Here is a 19,934-nt window from a genome sequence, read left to right as displayed (position 1 = left end):
GGCCGGGAGCGGCCACTGCACTCCAGTCTGGGCAACCACTCCCGGCCACCGCACTCCAGTCTGGGCGACAGAGTGAGACTCCAATTCAAAAAAAAAAAGAAGACACACAGATGGCCAACAGGTATATGAAAAAATGCTCAACAAACCATCGGGGAAATGCAAATCAAAAACACCATGAGGTCATTTTTCACCACAGTTTGAATGGCTATTATCAAAAAGACAAAAAATAACAAATAGTGGCAAGGATATGGAGAAAGAGGGATAATCATTCACTGCTAGAGGGAATGTAAATTAGTACAGCCACAGTGGAAAACAGTATGGAGGCTCCTCAAAAAGCTAAAAATAGAATTTCCAAATGATCCAGCAATCTTCCTTCTGAGTATATATTCAAAAGAAAGGAAATCAGTCTATCAAAGAGCTATCTCTACTTCCATGTTTACTGCGGCATTATTCATAATAGACAAGATATGGAATCAACCTAAGTGTCCATTAATGGATAAGCAGATAAAGAAAATGTGGTATACATGCAAAGTGGAATACTATTCAGCCATAAAAAATGAAATCTTGCCATTTACAGCAACATGGATGGAACTGGAGAAATAATAATGGAGGAAATAAACCAGGCACCAAAAGACAAATGCTGCATGATCCACTTACATGTGGGAGCTAAAAAAGTGGATCTTGTGGAGGTAAAGAGTAGAATGCTGAGAAGGAAAGAGGGGAGAAGAAATGCAGAGAAGTGGGTTACTGGGTATACAAATAGAGTTATATAGAAGAAATAACTTCCAGTATTCAATAGTATGGTAGAAAAACTCTAGTTAACAATAATGTACTATATGTTTCAAAATAGCTAGAAAAGAAGAACTATAATGTTCCCAACACACAAAAAAGATAAATATTTGAGATGGTGGATATCCCAGTTACCCTGACTTGATGATTACACATTGTATACGGGTATCAGAATATCACATGCATCCCCAAAATATGTACAAGTATGATGTATCAATAAAAAAAATTTTTTTTTTGAGTTGGAGTCTCACTCTGTCGCACAGGCTGGAGTGCAGTGTCACACTCACAGCCACCCCAGCATTGACCTGCTGGGCTCCGGCGATCCTTCCTCCTCAGCCCTCCAGGTAGCCAGAACTACAGGTGTGCTCTACCACTCCCGGCTAATTTTTTTGCTTTAGTGTAGAGACAAAGTCTCACATGTTGTCCAGGCTGGTGTCAAACTCGTGGGCTCAGGCAATCCTCTTGCCTCAGCCCCACAAAGTGCTGTGATTACAGGCTGACCCACTGAGTCCGACCAAAATTTTTAAAAATAATAAAAGAATTACTATGATTTTTTTTAAAAATGAGAAAAACTGTGAAACACAGAAAAAACACCTCCTTCACAGCATAATTTCCAGTCAGTTATCAATACAAAGATACAAAAATGCCTGGCATATAAATGTATTTTGCAACTGAACTTTCAGTGGGATGCTTCCATGTGCTGACAAGGTAAGGAATTACTGAACTTACCTTCTGCTGAAGAAATGGAACCCACTTGCAGTACACCAGCTCCTGGCGATATGGCTTTGTAAAGGATCCAACATAGGACACAAATGCCGCCATGAGGAGAACATCTCCACAGAGTGTCTTCTCTTGAGCTTCAAAGGACTTAATAGACTGACTCCAGCGAACCTTCTCTGACTGAAAGATAAAATTACCCAGATGTAATTTCAGGGTGAGCATCAACTTGACAAATGCAATCACCTTAAGCATGGTTTAAGTCTACACAGTCTCTAGAAGGAACAGCACATAACTAGTTGGCATGACTATTTTAATCTTTCATGAGTTTGAAACCCACCCTTATGAAAGAGTTCTCATATTTTCCTCAATAGAGTTTATCAAAAGATCACATTAGTTTTTTAACATCTCCTAGTTCTACAGCATTTCCTTCTCATTAGAAATCCTAACTCTTTAATTATAATTGAGGTCCTTCTTAAAAGGACCTGTCTCTCCCCTGTCCCTCTGAGAGTGGAAGACCAAGAGCTGTAGCCAAGAATGAGTGTTGTTAGGATTTTTCATGTCAGATGGGCTGTTCCCTTTTCTCCTACTTTTCACGACACTGTCCTAGGCAACTTATATTTATTTATTTTATTTTATTTAAACAGGCTAGAGATTGGCTGATTACAGACAAAGGAATATATTAAATGCTACTCACTTTTTATTAAGGAAAACATAAACCTTAAATAGCCATTATCCTGGATTCTGTTAATTAAAGAGTAGTGCTGGTAGTTACTTTCTCATGTTATTTTTCTAATAGAATCATGAATTCAGTATGATCTATGCAAAAAGATAGAAATTAGAGCTTCACCAGCCTTGAGGACAATACTCTCTAAGAATATTGTTAAAGTCCTTATATCTAGTTGGATGGTCATTTAAAATCTGATTTACAGGTTAAGTAGTTAGAGACCTTAATATTGGATTTGGATAAAGAGGCAAAAACATGCATGGACTGACTGAACTGGAGGAGAGTCCACTAATTTACTTTGTTCCAATGCATGCTAACAATTAATACAACATTCTAACAACATGCAGATTATTAGGACCTGAAAAAAAATCAGCAATTTGATAGTACAACCCAAGGAGCACTCCATGGAATTCTACTTTTTTCATGAAAAGAAGAAAGACCACAAAAACAAAAAATGATGTGTGTTAGAACAGACTAGAATACCAGTTCCCTGAGAGTCATCCTAATACTACAGCACTGAGGTCATGAAATTAGCAAGTGAAAATGGTTATCAAAGCTGTTTCAAGACTGTCTCTCTATTTGATAAAGATCACCCCAAATTAACTATATAATTAAACCCCAGGAAACTTTGGCTCTCTAGCCCTCTTTATAGAATTTATGACTTTCCTTCCTCAGTCACAGACAATATATCCATTAATTTTCAAGAGGAATCGCTCATTTGCCTACCCTCCATCTTTGTCGGTTTTGGTTTGTAAATGACAAACAATAAACTGCACCCACCTCATTCTCCAAAACAGCTTTGAAATTTGAAGATTTACTAAACAGAGACTTATCAGCTACTGCAATCGTCAATAATTTCACTATACCACCCATGCAACATAAATCATTACTGACATTGGCTAACAAGGGTTTAAGAATTGGAACATGTCCTGTAATAAATTTCTAGACAGTTAAAAATCACTATAATTTTATTCTAATGCATTATAGATTGCCTGTAATGTCATCCTGGCCGGGGTGACCCATTTCTAATTTTGAACAGCTGTTCAGCTCAGGAGTTAGTTAATGATTAAATATAAATTGCCTGATTTATTAGTCTGAATGGTTGAGCTTCCAGGTCAATGCTATATAGACAAAATCATCAGTCTTGATGTTTTTCAGAAGTTAACTGTCTCCTGTTCTAGTCAGAAGGAATTTATCCTCAAAGGAAAAGATCTGACATCTTCAATTAATCCTTTAAAAAAAAATATATTTTTTCCTAGTTAACACTATAAAATCTTTTTTTCCTTCCCTTGTCTAAATCATCACAAGTAAGCAGAGTCTTTGGAATATTGCTATGGTAGAGACACATGGTATGGCCTGCTTTTCCCTTGATAAAACTTTCAGACATTCTATAACTACTCCAGGAAAACAGTCTAATTATATGACACTTTTTCTAAGGTGCCTCACAAATGGTGAACACTTCAAACCACTTAAATCTTACCACTTTCAGTGGAAGTAGTTGTAAATACTAGTAGTGGTGAAATTTCTCAACTGACCTAAGATGAATGAGTTTTCAGGTGGCTCCCCAAACTCACCCATTCATTCATTCAACAAATATCTGTTGATGCCTATGATGTGCTAGGGACCATTCTACATGCTTAGGGTCAAGCAGTGTACAAAACAGATGAAGTTCCTGTCCTTGAGGAACTCACATTCAAGTTGGTGGGAAAAGGGCCCCCCAAAAGTGTTTGTGCATATTGTATATACATACATGTATAACTGTATATGTCATGTGGTGTGATAAATGCTATGAAAAAATAGCACAGAGTAAGTGGAGAGTTACAGAGCTCTCTCTCTCTGTGTGTGTGTGTGTGTGTGTGTGTGTGTGTGTGTGTGTGTGTGTGTACAGAGGCAGGTCAAAGTGTGTGTAGGGAGGTCAGAGAAAAACCAAGGGATAAGGAGAGCTTTCAGCAGATCCCTGACTAGATGAGGAGCCAGTGGTGTGAGGAGCCAGTGGTGTGATTACGTGGGAATGGGAAGGCCACATGGAGGGAAAGTCCAAAGGTCACAAAGTAGGAGAGTGACTGGCAGTATGAGGAGGAGCAAGAAGGCCAGGAAGACGGGGCAAGAAGAAAGGCGACAGAGATAAGAACAGAGGAGGATCCGAAGACAGATCACAATGAACCTGGTGGCTCAGGTCAAGTCTATGGACTGTACTTTGAGTGAGACAATGAGTTACTGGGGAGTTCTGAGCAAAGGGGTGACTGAATGAAATTAAGTTTTTAAAACATCACCCAGCTGCAATGAGGGAAATGAACTTTAGGGCATAGTGGTGAAGGCTAGGCAGTGGGTACTCCAGGGGAGAGATGATGTTGTCTGGACAAGCAAGGAGAGGTTTTGAGAATGCAAAGTGCTGAGATTCTGAAAGGATCATAAACACAGAACCAATAGAATTTGCTGACGGACGGCCTATGGAATGTGAGAAAGAGAGCAAAAAGTCAAGGGTGAGTCAAGAGCTTTTGACCAGAAAAACTGGAAGAAGGGAGTTTTGCAGTTACTGAGATGGGACAGAGTGAGTGGATTTTGCAAAATGAATTGAGTTTATGTGAAATGAACTATACATTTCAGAGGGAGAGCGGGCCTAAATCTGTGATAAATTTACATTAAATTTTTAAACATCTACTATCTTTGTAAGAAATTAGATTATCAACCAGTCATCTCAACAGACATTTCACATTCCTTTCTTGCTAAGAGAACCCTGATTTTGAGTAGGGTGGTAATGTGTCCAGCCCCATGAGATGGACTGTTATTGGCTCAGCCAATCATGACAACCATGTTTTCCACTTTTCTGACTTTTTTTTTTTTTTTTGCTGTTAGGAGTAGTTGGTCTAGTTCTGGCTAAAGAAATTTAAGTGGGAGTCTGGCAGAGATGTCTCTAAGAAAACTTTAGTTGTTCTTATACAAGGAGAAAAACTCAGCTGATACAGACTGTTCCCTTTCTCTACTGCCTAAATATGAAGGTATGGCGGCCATCTTGGAACCATGAGGCAAAAATGCATGAGGGTGACTGCCCACCAGGCAAGTATGGAGAGGCAGGAGGGGACAGCGAGAGAGAGACTGGATGACTAATCACTGGTCACCTGAATCAACACTGATAATGGTCTAGTCTTATTATGTTTTGTAATGTGTGAAACAATAAACTTCCATTTGTTTAAACCACTGTAATCAAATTTTCTATCATCTCTAGGTAAAGGCATTTCTAACAGTGCAGTATATATTTTAGTGCAGTTATATACTTAACAGCTAAACACATTGCTAAATGACATAGTTAAAGACTTTTTAGTTATATCCCTTGTTATTACTTTTTTAGCTGTGTACTTTTTTTTTTTTTTTAGAAAGCAGGATTTATTGAGAGGACAGAAAAGCTCCCACAGTGGGAGGGGACCAGAAGGGGTTGCCCCTAGTTATATACTTTTAAGTACTTTCTAATAGCACAGCTATATGCTTTATACTAAAAAAAAAAAACAACAACAAAAAAAAACAGCTTTCTTGAGATATAATTCATATACTATGAAATTCACCCTTAGATTATACAATTATTTTTAAATACATTCACAGACTTGTCCAATATCATCTCCAGTATCTAATTTTAGAGCATTTTACTCACCACACAGAGAAACTGTACATCTATTAGTAATCACTCTCTAAACCACACACCCTTGTTCACCATGGCAGCCACTAATCTACTTTCTGTCTCTATAAATGTGCTTTTTCTAGAAATTTTATACACATGAACTCATACAATATGTAGTATTTTGTGTCTGACTTCTTTCTCTTAGTATGATTTTCAAGATTCACCTATGTTGGAGCATATATCAATACATCAATCATTTTTATAGCTGAATACTATTACATTATACAAATATACTACATTTTATTTTTCTGTTCATCAGTTGATTGGCATTTGGGTTGTTTCTACTTTTGGCTGTTATGAATAATGCTTCTATGGATATTTGCATACAAATCCTCTGTGTGGACATTTGCTTTCATTTCTTTTTCTTTTTTTTAATTTGGAGTCTCACTACATTGCCCAAGCTGGAATGCAGTGGCATGCTCATGGCCACCCCAGCGTCAACCTGCTGGGCTCAGGCGATCCTTCCGCCTCAGCCTTCCAAGTAGTTGGAAATACAGGCGCATGCTACCACGCCTGGCTAATTTTTTGATTTATTGTAGAGATGAAGTCTCGCCAAGTTGCCCAGGCTGTTTTTGAACCCATGGGCTCCGGCAATCCCCTCACCTCAGCCTCCCAAAGTGCTGGAATTACAGGTTTAAGCCACTGCACCCGACCTGTTTTCATTTCTTTTGGATATATACCTATGAGTGGAATTGTTGAGTCATGTGGTAATGTCATGTTTTGCATTTTGAGGAGCTGACAAACTGTTTTCCACAGAGGCTGAACCATTTTCCATGCCAATCAGAGATGTACGAGGATTCTGACTTCTCCACATTCTTGCCAATACTGTTATTGTCCATATTTTTTATTACGCTCATCCTAGTGGGTGTGAACTGGTATCTCATTGCGGTTTTAATTTGCATTTTCCTATTAACTAGTGATGTTGAGCATTTTTTCATGTGCTTACTGACCATTTTGTATATCTTCAATGAAGAAATGTCTATTCAAATCCTTTGCCTATTTTAAAAGTGGATTACTTACCACTTTGACTTCTTTTAGGAAACACTTGCACACACATTATATCTTTTAAGCATCATCACACCCTTGAAAGGGAGATATTATCCACATTTTCATTTTAGAGACAATAAAAAGTTGAAGAGGTTCAGAGATTTGTACAAAACTGTTTAATACCACATGATAGGGCAAATAAAATTTGTAATGTGTTCTTCTACCACTTATGTTCAAGCAGGGGAAAGTTAATAAGAATTATAAAAACTTTATTTAATGGGATCACTATTAACATTAGCATGTCAGTCAACTATAAAAAGATGTAACAAAAAAAAAAACATAAACCAATCAGATTTTGCTTGAAAGTAATAATCTGCTGGTAGAATTCAATGGCAAATGTATATTAAAAGGATCAGACACCAGTTCATACCACAGTTATCTAGTCCTGAGTCTTAGAACATATTTTAAGCAGAAAATGCTTAATTTTTGTTTTTAAAGCCTTTCACAATGTAATAAGAAAAGGAGGAAGGGAGAAAGTAGAAATTATATGTAGAGAACCCGCCCATAGCTGACCTTCTATTTGTCTTAAAGTAGATACAAAATAAGTAAATTCCAGTAAAGTGTCTGTCTTTCCTGTATTAATTGGAGACCAGGCTGACGTCATGCTGAATTCATGGCTATATACTAAAAAACACATATTTGGCCATTTCCTCTTTTAGTAAGTTACATTCACAGTACAAATGATAATTAAATATTCTTCTTTATTATTGATTCCATGTTTATTTAATTATTATTCATAGAAAATAATAATAAAATCCCAAAACAGGTGATCTGAATATTTTAGTTAGAATTTTGGAAGAAAAGGTTTAACTTGCCTCAAGTTCCTTGACGAGTCTATTAGCTAGTTCAATGGTTTTATTGGTTTGGTTCACCTCTTCTTGACACCGGACTTTCTCAGCAATTGCTTTTTCAAATGAAGCTGTGAGTCTGCCCAGATTTCGATCCAGATCCTGAATAAGAGTTTAAATTAACTCTTGAGTCATTTTTAGTTAAAACAAAAATATTACAATCTTAAAACATCTGCTACTTTACAAACCTTTTCCCTCCTTTAACCTTTGCCCCTTTATGATGCATATTCGAGGGAAGAAGGAGAAGAAAGATACAGTGATAATAAATGCATCCATGGCACAAGTTGACAGTTCACCATGTGGTCTTCTCCCCTTCCTTCTCCACTGGGCAGGATGCAAGGAGCCACTGGGTGAATGGATATGCCCTGAAGACTCAAATACACTGTCAGTACACTATTTCCCTCTGCTCTTGTGCCTAAGCCTCCCATACCAGCTTTACTAATGATAAGGGTGAATTTTTGGTTAGTCACCTATTGAATCTATGTCTTTGGGTTCATAACTCAAGCAATGAAGAAGGGTATTAATCACTAAATCCCTTTGGATGCAGTTTGGCCTATCAGATTTTTATCTTCTGAGAACTTGGGATTGAAATTCTGAGATAGTCCATGGTCTTTAGCATCGAAAGGCCCTGGAGGATGTGTAAATTTTGAAGGGCTTCACTTAGAGGGGGAACACCTTCCATCAGGGACACAGAAAAACTACGGAAAACCATTCTGCAGAAAGAGAAAAGGATGAAAGAGACATACAAAGAAAAGCAAGATGAAAAGTCACACAGTCCTAGAGAGACACCGAGAGAAGTTAATGGTAGCTTCCTGTTTCCAAAGATTCTTGAGGCCTAGTCACATTTTAGCCTTGAGTCATGTTTGTCTCCTGTTTAAAGTATTTTGAATGGGTTTGTATCACTTATAGTCAAAAAGTCTTGATTAGGGTGGGCTTGCAACATTGCTTTGTATGGATTCTTCCTGTGGCTGGAAGGGCTACCATGAAGCAGCAGACTGGCACCTCCCTCACCAAGTGAAGCAGAGAATAGGGCAAGTTGCTGTTAGACACAGGTACCCTGAACAGTTTTGGGTGGGTGAAACACCCTCCACCCAGCAGTGGTCTCTTCCAACACGTAGAGACCAGTAAGCAGAGTGCTGCAACTGCAGATGCTAGATTTGGGGCACCCAATCCCCTCCCGTGTGCCAGGCTTGATAGGACCTGAAGCCTTGCCCTGCAAATGAGAGAGGGTGGGTGATCCTAACACAGTATGGGTCAGTTCCCTGCTTCCCGGCTGTACCCGAGTGGTTGGTCCCACATGGGAGTAACCCTGATCAGGGCAGCAGAGTGAGGAACAAACCTGTGCTGGAGCTTCTGAGTGCCCACCTTCTGCTTCTGAAGCCTGGCAGATAGCTCCCAGGCAGGGAAAGCTCACCTGCAGATTAAACTCGGCAGGTACTCACTACGAGTGTTTGGTGACCAACACCACCTCCAGATCAGGAAGGATCACTAGCAAGCCCCATGGCAGGGAGTTCTCACTCTTTCAAGTACTGAGCATGGACTAGAATGGGGAGGGAGTCACACAAAAGACATCTGAAGTCGTTCCCAGTGGGAAGGAATCTGGGCTGCAAACCACAAACCAGCAGATGTGAATCCATTTCCCCACACATTCCCCACAGAGTACTTGTAACAAGTCTGTAAAACAACCTGACTGGACTAACCATGGGAAAAACTCTTCAGCAGAGGTATCTTTTTCAGGGTGGAACATGGGGCAGAAGTGAGTAAGTGCCCCTCTCTCTCTATAGAACAACAGAAAGGGCCCTAGAATAGAGAGACGTTAGCTTCAGAGCAACAAAACCAAAGAGGAAAGGTTGAGAGGGAAGAGCTGGTCTCCACAAATGAAGGGTGGAGGGAAAGACAGGAAATCCTCAGAGTCTCAAATAGTGCCTGAAAAAGCAGCTAACAGTGGACAAATAATGAAAACCCCACAAGATGCCCTGTCCATGATGAAAGTCAAAGAACTCAGAGATTGGATGGCTAAAATGAATAAAGAGAACTATGAGAAACTAGAACAAAACTCACCAAGGTAGTACAGGAAGTGAAAGCAGAGCTGGCCAATTTCAAAAAGACCCATTCTGAAATAATGAAAATGAAGAACTATATCATGGAGATTAAAAACACATTAACAAGCATAGGAAGAAGGATTAATCAGGCAGAGGAAATAATTTCAGAACTTGAAGACCAAAATATAAAACTAACCCAATCTGTCAAAAACATTGAAAAAAGGCTCAAAAAGAATGAGCAAACCCTCCAAGAAATGATGATGTCAAGAAGCCAAATCTACACCTGATCGGTATCCCTGAAACAGAAAGGGAAACTGAGAACACCATGGAACAACACCATGAGGTCATCCAAAAAAACTTCCATATCTCACTAGAGTGGTGACCATTCAAGTGCAAGAGATTCAGAGAACCTTTGCAAGATATCACTTGAGAAGACCATTCCCAAGACACATAGTAATCTACCTCCACAAAGTAAGCATGAAAGAAAAACTCCTAAAGGCAGCAAGAGAGAAATGTCAGACTACTTGATGAAAAGACTCGACAGAGTTACTCAAAACGTATCTGCAGAAACACTACAAGCCAGAAGGGACTAGAGTCCCATTTTTAACATTCTCAAAGATAAACATTTCCAGCCAAAAATTTCCTACCCTGCCAAGCTAAGCTTCATCAGTGACAGAGAATTAAAATCCTTCCCAGACATCCAGTCTGTAAGAGGACATGCTGCTACCAGACCAGTCCTTCAGGAGATGCTTAAGAAGGTGCTGAACACAGAAACAAACAGTCATATGCAGCACAAAAGTACAGGCAAGCACAGAGTTAACAAAGCATACAGATCATTCACAAAAATGAAAATACACATATAAATACAAAAGTAAAAAGGAAGCAAAACAACTTCCTAAGAGCCCTATGACAGGAATAAATCATCACATTCCAATAATTAATTGGAACTAAAATTAAATGGACTTAATGCATCACCAGAGAGGCACAGAGTCGTAAACCAGATAAAGAAACATGATCCAGCATTCTGCTACCTCCAGGAAACTCAACTCACTGCAAAGGGTACCCACAGGCTCAAAGTTAAAGGCTGGAAAATGACCTTTCAGGCAAATGGTAAATTTGAACAAGGAAAGAACAAGGGTAGCTATCAGACAAAGCAAACTTCAAACATCAAAAGTTAAAGAGGACATAGAAGGATATCACATAATGATTAAAGACTCAATCCAAGAGTAAGAAATATCCATCCTATTCATATATGCACCATAGGAGCACTAGGCTTTATAAAACAACTACTAGGTAAATTAAGAGAGGAAATTGATACCAACTTGTTAGAGACCTCAATACTCAGCTAACCACCCTAGACAGACTATTGAGGCAAAAAAACCGACAAGGAAATCCAGATCCTTAACTTGACACTCAATCAAATGGATTTGATGGCTATATACAGAATGCGCCACCCAGCAACTACAGAGTATACATTCTATTCATCAGTACATGAGCCATACTCCAAGATCGACCACATTCTTGGACATAAGTTAAGTGTAAACAAATTTCAAAAGGTCAAAATAATACCATGCATCTTCTCAGATCACAGTGGAATCCAAATAAATATTACCACCCAAAATATCTCCCCACAACACACAAAGACATGAACACTAAACAACATGCTGCTGAACGACCTCTGGGTCAACACAGAAATCCAGATGCAAATAAAAAGATTCTTGGAAACAAATAAAAACAAAGACACATCTTGTCAGAGTTTCTGGGATACCATGAAAGGAGTGTTGAGAGGAAAAGTCATAGTATTGCATGCGCCCACCAAGAAAATAGAAAGATCACAGGTGAATATCCTAATGTCACACCTAAGGGAGCTAGAAAAGCTAGATCATCTAAAACTAATTTTGGTAGAAAAATCCAGATCATTAAAATAAAGTCACAAATGCAAGACATAGAAGACAAAAATATAATAGAAAGGATCAACAAGACGAAAAGTCAGTTTTTTAAAAGGATATAAAAGATTGATGGACCCCTGGCCAGATTGACTCAAAAAAGAGAGAGAAAAAATCCAAACAAACACAATTAGAAGTGAAAAAGGCAAGGTCACAACTGACCCCAAAGAAATTCAAAAGATTATTAGAGATTACTATGAACACATGTATACAAATAAACTAGAAAATGTAAAGGAAATGGAGGATTTTCTGACATCACACAGCCTCCCAAGGTTGAAACAAGAAGAAAATGAAGCTCTAAATAGACCAATAACAATCCAGGAAATTGACTCAGTCATAAGAAACTTCTCCACCAAAAAGAAGTCCCAGACCAGATGGCTTTTCAGTTCATTTCTACAAGACATACAAGAAGGAGTTAATACCAATCTTATTGAAAGCAGTCCAGGCAATTGAGAATTATGGAATTTTCCCTAACTCACTTTATGAAACTAACAGCATACTGATACCAAACCTGGGAAAGACCCAACAAGGAAAAAGAATTATAAACCAATCTCCTTAGTGAACACAGATGCAAAAAGTCTCAACAAGATTCTAGCAAACAGGATCCAATAACACATTTCAAGGATCATCCACCTTGACCAGGTGGGCTTCATTCCTGGGATGCAGGGCTGGTTTAACAATCAAAAGACTCTAAACGTAATTCAGCACATCAATAGGTGTAAAACCAAGAACTATGTGATTATCTCATGAGACACAGAAAAAGCATTCAATGAAATCCAGCATCCCATCTTGATAAAAAACCTTGAACACCTAAGTATAGAAGAAACATTCCTCAGAATAGTAAGAGCCATCTATGATAAACCTACAGCCAACATTTTGCTCAATGGGCAGAAGCTGGAAGCATTCCTCCTAAGAACTGGAACAAGACAAATTCACCCTAAGAACTGGAACAAGACAAGGATACTGACTCTCCTCCCTCCTACTCAATATAGTGCTGGAATTCAGACAAGAGAAGGCAATCAGGGGTATCCAAATAGGAAAAAAGGAAGTTAAGCTATTCCTCTTTGCAAATGATATGATTCTATACATAGAAAATCCTAGGGACTTTATCAAAAGCCTCCCTGCACTGATAAATGACTTTGGTAAGGTCTTGGGTTACCAAATCAACATGCAAAAGACAGTTGCATTTCTATACGCCAGCGACAAGCAGGTAGAGAACCAAATAAAGACTCAGTCCTGTTAACAATAACCACACATACACACAAAAGAAATACGTTGGCATCCACCAGATAAGTGAAAGACCTTTACAACAAGAACTGTAAAACACTGCTCAGATAAATCAAGGATGACACAAGTGAAAAAACATTTCATGCCCATGGATTAGAAGAATCAATATTGTTAAGATGTCCTTCCTACCCAAGGCAATTTACAGATTCAATGCAATATCCATCAAATCACTAACATCTTTTTTTCACAGACCTGAAAATGACAATACAGAAATTCCTATGGGAACAAAAAAGAACATGAATAGCCAAAACAAATCTCAGCAAAAGGAACAAAGAAGAAGGTATCACACTTTCAGACTCGAATCTTTATTACAAAGCTGCAGTAATAAAGATGGCATGGTACTGGTACAGAAATAGGCACACAGACCAATGAAACAGGACAGAGATTCAGGAAATAAAAATACAGTCTTTCAACCAACTCATCTTCAACAAAGTCACTAATAACAATCATTAGGGAAAGGAGACCACATTTAGCAACATTCTTTTGAATGTTGAACCAGCCCTGCATCCCAGGAATGAAACCCACCTGGTCATGGTGGATGATCCCTTGAAATGGTGCTGGGAAAACTGGCTGACCACGTGCAGAAGAATGAAACTGGATTGTTACCTATCACCATGTACATAAATCAACTCAAAACGGATCAAGGACTTAAATGTTAAACCTCAAACTATAAGAATCCTAGAAGAAAAAAATATAGGAAACACCCTCCTGGACATCAGAATAGACCATGAATTCATGACCAAATCTCCAAAAGCAATGCTACAAAAGCTAAGATACACAGGTGAGAATTCATCAATCTGAAGAGCTTTGGTACAGCAAAAGCAACCATCAAGAGAGTAAAGCGACAACCTACAGCATCAGAAAAAATATTTGCATGTTATACATCTGACCAAGGCCTAATTACAAAGAATTCAAATGAAATGAAAGGAAAAAAAACAGCCCTATAAAAAGTTGGCAAAAGACATGAACAGACACACTGCTCTAAAGATGATATATAAGCAGCCAACAGACACATGAAAAAACGCTCAGTCTCATTAATCATCAGAGAATTGCAAATCAAAACTGCAATGAGATACCACCTAACTATAATGGTAGGACGACTATCATCAATAAGTCAAAACCACAGGTGCTGGCACAGCAGTGGAGAAAAGGGAATGCTTCTACACTGTTGGTGGGAATGTAAGCTAGTTCAACCTCTATGGAAAGCAGTGTGGTGATTCCTAAAATAAAACTGATCTTCCCTACACTCCAGTATATTCTTGGGAATACACCCGGAGGAACATAAATTGCTCTACCAAAAAGACGCCAGCATGCTCATGTTTATTGCTGCACTATTCACAATAGCAAAAACATGGAACTAGCCTGGCTGCCCACCAAAAGTGGGTTGGATAAAGAACATGGTGTATGTGCACATGATGGAGTATTATGCAATCATAAAGAAGAACAAATCATGGCCTCCACAGCAACTTGGATGCAGCTGGAGCCATCATACTAAGTCAACTATCACAGAAACAAAGAACTGAATAACACATGTTTTTACCCCAAGTGGGCCCTCAATCACTAGTCACATTAGCACAAGAGTGGGATCGGCAATTACTGAACACTGCTAGGGGAGGGAGGGAGGGAAAAAGTTAGGAAGCATGTGACAACACATAGGGTACCTTGTCCATTACCGGGGGAGTGAGGGCCACCTAGAAGCCCAAAGTTCACCTGCATGTACCTTACTTATGTGGTAAATCTTCACTTGTAGCCCACAACTCTATAATAAATAAATACATTTTTAAAAAAATGATTTAGGCCAGGCTTGGTGGCTCAGCCTGTAATCCTAGCACTTTGAGAGGCTGAGGCAAGTGAATTGCCTGAGCGCGTGGGTTGGAGACCAACCTGAGCAACTTAGCGAGACCTTGTCTCCACAATAAAATAAAAAATTAGCTGGGCGTGGTAGCACGAGCCTGTAATTCTGGCTACTTGAAAGACTGAGGTGGAAGGATTGCCAGAGTCCAGTGGGTCGACGCTGGGGTGCCCATGAGTGTACTACTGCATTCCAACCTGGGCAACAGAGTGAAACTCCAATCAAATAATAATAATAATAATAATAATTTAATTTTCAGATTATTGATGGCTATTATATAAAAATACAATTTAATTTTGTATGTTAACTGTATCTTGTGACATTGATAAACTGGTTTATTAGTTCAAGTAACCATTTAGCAAATCGTTACACATTTTTATGTAGATCAGATTATGTACAATAAAAGAGGAGTTCTTTTTTCCAAAAAAAAGAAGACATCAAATGCTTGTGAGACTCCTCACTATGGTATCTTTCAAGTTCTAAAAAGCCCATAATGTTTATAACATTGCTTTTGTGGATACATGCAAAGCTCCAAGAAACTTTAATAAGCAAATTTGTAGAACATAAACTGCTTGTGATTTGGAAATGGGCTATATTTGTCAATAACCCCATTATTTCATCATTACTTAATTTATATTGCTAAAGCAATACATATATATATATACATATATATATGTATGTGAATATGTCATATTTAAGATTAATATGCAAAATAGCATTACATTTATGAGAACTGATGGAACTATTACACATCACCAGTTAGAAATACGATTGAAATAAAATATATTACAGATCTACTTCAGGTTGTTAAAAGTACCTGAAATGTTACAAAAGCACAAGAAAACTCTGTTATCAGTTGCCTGGGTTCATATTTGGACACTGCTACCAACTAAGTAGTGTCAAGTTGGGCTGTTTACTTTCCTTCTCAATGCCTCAGTTTCATTATCTGACAGATAGAATTAATAATGCTACCTGACTCAGAAGGGTATTTTGAGAATTAATTTTGATGATTCATATAATAATACCTAGGACAGTGTAAACCAGAAGTTCTCACAATTTTTGGTCTTAAAACACTTTTACACTCAAAACCCCAGAGGGCACTGGCTTACACAGATGATACTAATCAATAGTCATGGTATTAGAAATTAAAACAGAGAAGTTTTTAAGAAATTAATTATTTTAAATAATACAATTTTCATAGTTTAAAAATAATATGCACAAATAACTCATTTTTATACAAAATAAAAATATTACCAAAACAAAAAATAATGAATAAAAAAGAATGGTATTGTTTAAGATATTTGCAAATCTCTTTAATGTCTTAGAGAATACTGTTATATTCTTATATATTTCTGTGTTCAAACTGTTGAGGTACCGCATGTCACACAGCCTCTGAAAAACTCTACTATGTACTTGATAGACAATGAGAGAACAAGGCAGTCAATGCCTTAGTATAATTTGCAGGTAAGGAAACTGACACAAAGATCAGATGAGTTATTTGCTGTCGTTCCACCAACAACTGTGTGACAAGACAAGGCCTAGAACCCAAACCTTCTGACTCCTAGACCAATCTAACATAATGGCAGGCGTTTAACACAACAGATGCTTGAGAAGTCAGAGCTGTGAAGAGGGCAAGAAAAACCTTCCAGCTTACCTAGTCAGATAGCATGTGTATGATTAAGAGAATCCAGCCTTGGGTCGAAAATGTTTGGATTCTAGTCCCTCTGCCTCTTACTGGCCACAGGACGTTGGACTCATTATTCACTTTCTATGAGCTTCACATTTTCTCCTTTGTATAATGGACTGTTCTTACTAATTTCTGCTTCACAGGGCTGCTGTGGAATGAAATGTGTGTTCATGCATGTAAAAAGTGGCACAGAGCATTCAGTAAGCACATGGTAAAATTAGCTTGGTGTACTAGTATTCTTGGAGTTTATTTCAAATGGATTATAAATTCACTTTTGGTTCATTTTCTTTCCTTTAGCTAAAACATAATCAACTTAATGGCAAATGCTTGAGTAAGTTGGTCCTTGGCATGCAACTCTTATGGGCATTAGTGAAAGTTCACTAGGAATAAGTACCGGTTTGGTATCATACCCAGCATCCTGAGCATGCTGAAAGGTCAGAGTTTATGACTTTCATAAGAATGTTGAGTTGCTAACCTGAGTGCACCAACTATGTAATATGTTTAGAGGCTTGGAGGGAATGCTGCCTTCTCACATGAATCAAGTAAATATAAACAAATGTATAGACTGTACATATACTAGATAAAACAGTTCAAAGCAAAATAATCATCAAGATAATTTTACTCTAAAATAAATACGAGGACTGGGTTTCCAAATCTTTTCTGAGAGTGTTAATATTGCTTTTTTCCTTGTTTTCAAAAAGATTTTCTCCAAAAAACAGCCTATTCTTGCTGTTTTTTGTTTCTCATCATCCATTCTCTCATCCATCTATTTCTATCTGACTTTTACTCCTGAAACTCTTTTCTTTTGTTCTCCTCTATCATTTTACCAAAACCAATCTGGTAAGAATCATCCATGAATCTGATTTACAAAATTCTATTCTCTCAATTACTAATCATTGTTTGTAAAAACAAAACAATAAATTAACAACTAACAATGATTAATCCTCTAGCATGTTCTAGGCACTTTACCAAGCACTTTACACTTGTTAATGCATTCCAGTCAGTCTAAAGGAGTTCTCCATTTTATAGGTGAGGAAACTAGAGTCAAAGAGGTAAATAAGTTAGTCAAGGTCATACAGCTGTAAAGTACAGGGCTAGAATGTACCAGTTGCTGTCTGGCTCCAGAGTCTGTGTTCAGATCCACGGTGCCGTCTGTACTATGTATTCCAAGTGATGACTCTTCACTTTTTCAGATCTCCTTCCTTCTTTGGCCCTCATTTTTCCTATTCTCTCCTGGCTCCTCATCTACCTCTCTAATAATCTCTTTTTCTTGCTCTTTTAGATATCACCTTTCTGTGCCCAGTTTATAAATTGTATGTAACATAAAGTTGTCTCCTTGGCTTTCTTTTACTCACACTCTGCTTCCTTCATCCACTTTCATTCTGCTTACAGTCTCTCCTCTTTGTTCCTTGGCTCAGAGTTATTTTCCCAAAAAGCAAATATAATCAGTTTATTTTCCCTACCCCTTAACTACAGTTCTTTAGTGGCTGTCCATGACTGACAGTGGCAGTTCTTGTCTATGACCCACATATCCCTGGTGGGACTAGTCTAGTCTGCTAGGGCTCATCAAATCTATGTTTGCTTTAAGCATGGTCTACAATCCAGTTAAAATAAAATACAACTATTATTCATGATTGACTGTGATTTTTTTGGGAAGGGGGGCATTAATAGGAGTCCTCAGTATTAGGGAGCTTAGTATCTCCTGGCCTAAGAACAAACACCTCTCAACCAGTCCCTTGCAATTTCCTATGTGATTGTTCCTCTACATCCATTTTCACCAAAAGTGATCCTACCCAGTGACATTTATACACTGCTCTTCAGTCATACTGAGCTACTCATTGTCCACAGAACATGTGACTCTCTTCCATGGAATACCCTTTCCCCATATTCTGGGAAAAACTGATTCAGCTTTCAAGACTTGACTCAAGAGGAAACTGCTCCACCAATCCTTTCCTGAGCACCCTGGCCCCATCCTCCCATGTAGAATTGACCATTCCATTCTTTGTGCCACAGTGGTAGCCAATGCAAACTCCCTTGACCAGCACCTAGTTGGATTAAATAGCATTTATTAAATCTGTAAGATCTTTCAGAAAAGGAACTGAGCCTTACTCATCTTCCTGTCTCCAGTGCCTCACCCAGTGTTCAAGTATGTTGATTGTTAAAAGAGTAGGGCTTCTTTTGTGATAAAAGTTGTCATCTGTTTAAAATAATGTATTATACTTGGAAGATGTTTTTTTGTAAGCCTCATGGAACCCAAAAAGCAAAAACTTATCTATAATAGATACACTAAGAACAAAAAGCAATGAATAAAAACATACTACCAGAGAAAATCACTTAATCACAAAGGAAGACAGTAAGAAAGGAAGAGAAGGTTAGAAAACTACCAAAAAGCAAGTGACAATGACAGTAGTAAGTTCTTATTTATTAGTAATAACACTGAATGTAAATGGACTCAATTGTCAAATTAAGAAACTCACTTCATCTATAAAGACACACAAATCTGAAAGTTAAAGCATAGAAAAAGATATCCCAGGAAACTGGAAATTTTTTTAAAAAGCTGAAGTAGCTATACTCATATTCAACAAAATAGACTATAAATCAAAGACTGTAAAAGAGACAAAGAAGGTCACTAAAGAATGATAAAGGGGTCAATTTAGCAGGAGGATGTATAACAGTTATAAATATCTATGTACCCAACATCAGGGCTTCCAAGTATATATAGCAAACACTAATAGATCTAAAGTGAGAGACAGACTGAGATAGACAAGTAGGGAAATTCAATACCCCACTCTCAGTAATGGACAGATCATTCAGATATAAAATCAACAAAGAAACATTGGAGTTAAACTACGTACTTGACCAAATAGGCCTAACTCACATTTACAAAACATATCACCCAACAGTTCTGGACTATTAATTCTTTTCACTAGCATGTAGAGCATTCTCCAGAATAGCCCATATCTTAGACAACAAAACAAGTCTCAACAACTTTAAAAAAGTAGAAATCATGTCAAGCATCTTTACTGACCACAATGGAATAAATCTAGAAATCAATAACAAGAGGAATTTTAGAAACTGTACAAATATGTAGATATTAAGTGGCATGCTCCTAAACAATCAATGAGTCAATAAAGAAATTAAGAAGACAAATTTCAAAATGATTTGAAACAAATGAAAATGGAAATTCAACATACCATGCTTTGGGTAGCATGGAAGATTTTAACAATATTAATTCTTTCAAACTATGAACCTGGGATACTTTCTCATTTGTGTATGCATGTATCCTCTTCTTTTTTTTTTTTTTTTTTTTTTTTTTTGG

At 37.8% G+C, this 19,934-nt stretch overlaps 1 protein-coding gene across 1 annotated transcript in view; it reads right to left on the bottom strand.

Moving 5' to 3' along the window:
- The window catches only part of DNAH11 (dynein axonemal heavy chain 11), a 194,522-nt gene that overhangs the window by 103,229 nt on the left and 71,359 nt on the right, over positions 1-19,934 (bottom strand). Inside the window, exons 17-18 of the mRNA XM_008047908.2 lie at positions 7,765-7,903; positions 1,519-1,685 (exon numbers count right to left, since the gene is read on the bottom strand). Of these exons, the coding sequence (XP_008046099.2) occupies positions 1,519-1,685; positions 7,765-7,903 (306 nt within the window). The remainder of the gene's footprint in view (positions 1-1,518; positions 1,686-7,764; positions 7,904-19,934) is intronic.

This window comes from Carlito syrichta, unplaced genomic scaffold (genome assembly GCF_000164805.1).
Source record: "Carlito syrichta isolate Samal-C Ts95f unplaced genomic scaffold, Tarsius_syrichta-2.0.1 Scaffold39610, whole genome shotgun sequence".
Taxonomy (NCBI): Eukaryota; Metazoa; Chordata; class Mammalia; order Primates; family Tarsiidae; genus Carlito; species Carlito syrichta.
This window is presented reverse-complemented; position numbering and strand designations above follow the sequence as displayed.